We start from the raw sequence: 5,491 nt of genomic DNA, 5'->3' as shown, positions 1-5,491 counted from the left end.
AGCTGAGTCAGTGTTACGTGGAGCTTTTAGTTTGCATTAAAAAATCTCAACAAAAGTTAACAGCTTCGACCCAAGTTGTTTCCATCCACAAGTGCTCTCTCAGACGTAGACACCACTTCATGCCTCCTTTGATCAATTTTCAATTATTCTGCTTTCCAAACAACCCCCCTCAGCATTCAGCCCTCGCCTACCCCACACTACTATATATACCCGCCTGAACCCTCCCACTCCCAACAGTGCGACAACCAAGTTCATCAATTTTCTCTCTCCCCAAACACTCTCTAGCTCCTTCTGTGCCCTCGAGACCATTTTTCTTGCTCTCGAGGCCAGTTTTTCCCGAGCTAGAAAGTTCAAATTTCATCCAACCAGCATGGCCGATAGGATGCGCCTCGCCGTCGGAGTAATGGGTACTTCCCCGTTTCGCTTAGTTTAATTTAGAGTTTCTGCAATTCATCATGAGTACTGACATGACTTTAACGTCGTTGAAAGAAATTAAAAATATCTCTTGTAATTAAAGAGTAGTTAGCGCCTAATATATCGAACACTTGGCGGGTTTTCATTCTTGCAGGGAATGCGGCTTCTTTGTTACTCTACAGCTCACCCATGTAATTAACGACTCTCAATCCTTTCATCATTTTGTTCTTTAGTTCATTATCCCGAAAAATGCATCTCGGGATGTCCACTCGGGACACCACCCGCGGTGCATTTGGATTTTTAGCACTCGAAGGAATTAGGGATAAATCTTAGTTTGATGTGTCTTTTTTTGCCATCTCGTTGATTTTCAGATTAACCTTTGCGAGGGTGATAAGGAAGAAGAGCACTGAGGACTTCTCGTGCGTGCCTTACGTGATTGCACTACTGAACTGCCTCGTGATAACTTGGTATGCCCTGCCTATTGTGAGCACCGGGTGGGAAAATTTTCCAGTGGCCTCCATCAATGGCTTGGGGATTGTTCTTGAGCTCTCCTTCGTTGTCGTATACTTCTGGTTTTCTTCATCTAAACAAGCGAAGGCAAGCCCACCAGCTAGCTGCATGTGTTCCGTTCATCTTTTCTACTTTCCAAATATGTTTTCGCTTTAATTATTCCAGAAACAACTAGCTTTAATTCCCAGTTCATACAGATCATGGACATGCATGGATGGATTAAAGCTATAAAAGATCAATCTTAAGCCGCGTTTGTATGGAACACATGCATTTCGCACCTCCATGTCATGCCCATGCATGCATAACCACAGCTTGGGCTTCTACAAAAGCTTACTTTTATTTTATTCGTTGCCAAACGAAACGGACTATACATAATTTTATTCACATTTTAAGCTTTAAAGAGAACTAACCCTGCTCGTTGATTTTCAGGAGTATATTTAGTATTAACCATTAATTATTGTTCTCGCATATATCTAGCTAGTAAACTTTATAGCTAGCTAGCGATCTATACTGGAAACTTTTCTCATATTCATGTTCATATTTTTCCTGCGCGAATAGAATATTAGATTTAGTGGTTGAAACATGAAATTAAACTATGTCAAAAGATATATACAGTCGTATAAAAATTTAATTTCCTAGCAATTAATCATTTATTTAGTATTCACACTAAATATATTTTATATATATATGAGTGCAGATGAAGGTTGCAGCCATGGTGCTTCCTGCTATCTTCTTGTTTTGTGCCACTGTGATTATCTCGGTTTATGTTCTTCATGATCATCGCCATCGCAAAATGTTCGTTGGAAGTTTGGGAATTGCAGCGGCTATAGCATTGTATGCTGCCCCCTTGGTTGTTGTGGTGCGTGAGCATCTCTTTGATCTTCTTCACAAATAAATTTGAAAATTTTCTTGTTTTGAAGTAAATAATTGGCTATAAATTTAATATTAGTTTTCTCAAGATTTGTATTTTGAGAGTTTTCTAATTAGACATAAGGCCAGTTGTGGGGTCTTCCCCCCGCTCTGACCTTAGTCGAGGAGACTCTCAAAATACAAATTTACGAGTTAAATAATTTAATTATCCTAAATTAAATAAATCATTTTACCTTTCATTCTAAATTTACCAAAGTTTAAAAAAAAAATGATCTTTCTAATAAGTTATTATTTTTACCCAAAATGCGGAAAGCAATAGTTACTTTTTTCTTTTATGAGTATTATTTTTTATCATAAAATTTTCAGAAAGAATCAAAAAAAAGGAGAAAGCGGAAGTACAGTTGACCCATAGTTTTATTTGTCCCCAAAAAGGCAATTAATTTATATCTTAATACACTTTAATTTTATCAAAACTTTATTTAAAAAAAAACACGCATACCTTTTTTTCATAAGTCGGCCCAAATGATACTTATAACTAAACTAAATATTTTATGACTTGCATCATATTTTACCTGACAAATTACTATAATTTTGACTACCCATATGTGAAATATTGTCAGGCACATATAAAAAAAATAGCTGAATTATATATATAAGAATAGTGAGAAAAAATTTGTTTAATTACCTGAAAAATAAATATAGAAATTAACACGTAGCGTGCATTTGCGCTCCAATTATGTAGATTAATTCATTAAATTAAACAAATCAAATCATATTACTGCTGTCCTTTTTCACTTACCCCCTCATACTTTGTGCTAATTAATTGTTCTCAACACTTTTTAAATTTTGTGCCCCCTCAAGTAGCATGAATTTTTAAATAAGCCCAGCCAATTATATAAATATGTTGGGCCCATCATGCCAAATTTTTGGCACACCTCCCATGAATAGCCCATGTGCACATGTAGACATTCCACATGAAAATTTTAATTGCTAATTTTTTATTCCTAAAAAGTAAAAACAAAATCTTGATTTCATTATTACGCTGCGTTGTTTATTGTAGTTACTGTTTTGGCTGAATGATTTTTCCGTAATTGCCACAGAAAAAAGTGATACGAACGAAGAGCGTGGAATTCATGCCGTTCCACTTATCTCTAGCCTCCTTCCTCTCCAGTTGTCTTTGGTTGATTTACGGATTACTCAGCCGTGATATGTTCCTTACGGTTCGTACAATTACCAAACCCTATTATTTATTTATTTATTTAGTTATTTATTTATATTGATTTTAAATTAATGATGGAATGCAGTCTCCGAATATCGTTGGCTGCCCGTTGGGAATCCTACAACTGCTGGTGTACTGGAAGTACAGGAAGGCGGATGTGGTTGAAGAACCTAATAAATGGGACTTGGAGAAGAAGGGCGACAACTCTAAACAACTTCAGCTTGTCATTAGCGACGATAATGCTGCTAAGATCTGATGATGATAAAATTCACATCAAGGTCTTTCTGCGCTCTTTTTGTTTGCTTTTGTTTCTTGTGACATGTACTTTCTATTATAATAATCTTTTTTATGTTCTAGTCCTCGGAATGAAAAAATACTTGCAGCATTTTTACATATAATGTCTAATAATTATAAAACATAAAATAAAAACCCTAAGTACCATTTTTTGGCGAGGCTCCAATTATAATAATCTCTGACAAAGAAAAGAGAGCAAGAAAGAGAACTGCAAATTCATATCACAAACATAGCGTAAGTATCATTTTCTAATAAATTTATTTATATAAAGAGAAGCATAGCTTGTCGTTGAATGATTAGAGTTGCGCTAAAAGTATGAAATCCGATTTTAAATTTTGAAAGTTTGAATTTAGCTTGGTAAGAATCAACATTAGGCTTCTCGGCATATGTCTGCTGAGAAAATCTCAAGTAGGCAGTCGAGTTCCCTTTTTTTGATATTGGATCATAATTCTTCGACGCCTGCATACAATAAAGGACAGTAATGTATTCATCTTTACCTCCATAGAAGATTATTTATTTAAAATTTTGGATTAAACATTTGACTTTTTGACTAGAACGTAAGCAGTAACTTTAATATTAGGTGAATAAATTTAGGTAAAAAAAAAAGTACAAAAATAAACCTTGGCAAATTTCAAATAAATCTAAATCCAAAAAAAAACATCCTCCAAACGCAGCATAAATAAAAATTTTGTTATAGTTTTTTTATGTTAGTTTTGCATTTCATCTTTCTAAATATATTTTCCAAGCATTAACAAGGCTTACCCATTTACTCTTCTTTGAACAGGGGAGCTTCCATCTCAATGGGCAATAAGAACTTCTCCTCTGTTTTGCCTTTATTTTTCATCCTTTTTGTTCTCGAAACATTAAAAAGTGGTTATCTTTATGTAATACTTGATCTTGAATGTGGTAATTTTTATGTTAAATGAATCATTTTAATATAACTGCATGCATCAGGGTATGAGTCAATTTTTTCTCCTCTAACTCTTCAATCTCTTCCATTCGTAGATCATATGAACAATGAATCACAATAACCAAAAACAATCATATAATGCAAAAACAACTACAATAAAAAATCAAGCCTTGAATCCCACTAGGTGAGGTTCGTGAGATGAATCATTTTTCGTCAATCTATATGATCATAGGCAATTTCCTCCGATGAATTTAGTGCTTTTAAATTCTTATCGACTACCTTGATGTTACAATGAATAATCAATGAGGATCCATTTGATAGAGTTCTAACAAGATTTACAATGTCTTTTAGTTACCTAACATAACTCTTCTCATAAACTTGAGACCGACTATGTGTGAAAAGATTATTAGCAACTCGTCACAGCTCGGCACTCTCAATACACGTGAAACAATCAATAAAGCCACTAATCTAGCCCAAATCAGTGGAGAGACGTTGAGAGATACTGGAGCTCTCACGTCATTAAATTCAAACCACAATGTTGATCCAACAACTCCTACAAATTAGCATAATTCACATCAACGTGACAATAAAATTTAAACTCTCACCAAAGAAGGAAACTTCAAATTAGTATGAAGATCACTCCAATGGCAATAAAATCAAACCAAAGAAAGAATATTTCAATCAGCACGCAGATCTATCAGTCTTGATATCCAAAGGAAACCGTCGACGGTTTTGGCCGTTACTGAATATTTATTGAAGATCCGATATTAATCACACAATTTCCATTTATGGGATCCGGTATCAAATCCAACTTTATGGGATTCATAATTTATAACTATATTATGTATCTCCATTTAAATACTACTTTCTGTATAGCCTAAGCATTCACATTGCATTACAAGAAAAGTCAAAAACAAACATAAAATATAAGGATGAAATTATAGAAAAGGCTACACCTTGAAGTAAAAAAATTAAAGGGAAAACTTTGAAGAGAAAGAAGAAGAGAATTTTGTTTGGACCGTTGGAGCCCATGAGTGAGCTTGATACACATGAATGAACACCAACTTGACTCAAAAGCTTAAGCCTAGCAGGTCTTGGGCTCAACCATTTATATAAGCACCCATCATCCACTCTAATTTTTCAATGTGGGACAAACTCACAAGTGGAATTCTCAACAATCTTCCTCTCACTTGTGAGTTCCAACTGCTCCCCCTTGAAAGAAAATCGTCTCCCTTCTACGAGTAAGCCCAATTCTCCAACAGTTGCTCGAGTGG

At 34.8% G+C, this 5,491-nt stretch overlaps 1 protein-coding gene across 2 annotated transcripts; it reads left to right on the top strand.

Moving 5' to 3' along the window:
- The first annotated feature begins 238 nt into the window (after positions 1–238).
- LOC131145425 (bidirectional sugar transporter SWEET3b) lies at positions 239–4,253 on the top strand. 2 transcript variants are annotated; one of them, XM_058094477.1, is made up of 7 exons: positions 239–407; positions 569–605; positions 786–1,011; positions 1,622–1,783; positions 2,895–3,014; positions 3,099–3,291; positions 4,092–4,253. In XM_058094477.1, exons 1-6 carry the CDS (start codon positions 371–373, stop codon positions 3,267–3,269), a joined length of 753 nt encoding a protein of 250 aa, XP_057950460.1. In that variant the 5' UTR covers positions 239–370; the 3' UTR covers positions 3,270–3,291; positions 4,092–4,253. The 2 variants fall into 2 exon arrangements, with proteins under 2 accessions (XP_057950460.1, XP_057950459.1); XM_058094476.1 differs by lacking the exon at positions 4,092–4,253 and having other exon boundaries at positions 3,099–3,402.
- The last annotated feature ends 1,238 nt before the right edge of the window (positions 4,254–5,491 follow it).

Source organism: Malania oleifera, chromosome 13, assembly GCF_029873635.1.
Source record: "Malania oleifera isolate guangnan ecotype guangnan chromosome 13, ASM2987363v1, whole genome shotgun sequence".
NCBI classification, from domain to species: domain Eukaryota; kingdom Viridiplantae; phylum Streptophyta; class Magnoliopsida; order Santalales; family Ximeniaceae; genus Malania; species Malania oleifera.
Note: the sequence above shows the minus strand (reverse complement) of the source record. Positions and strands in the feature narration are given on the sequence as shown.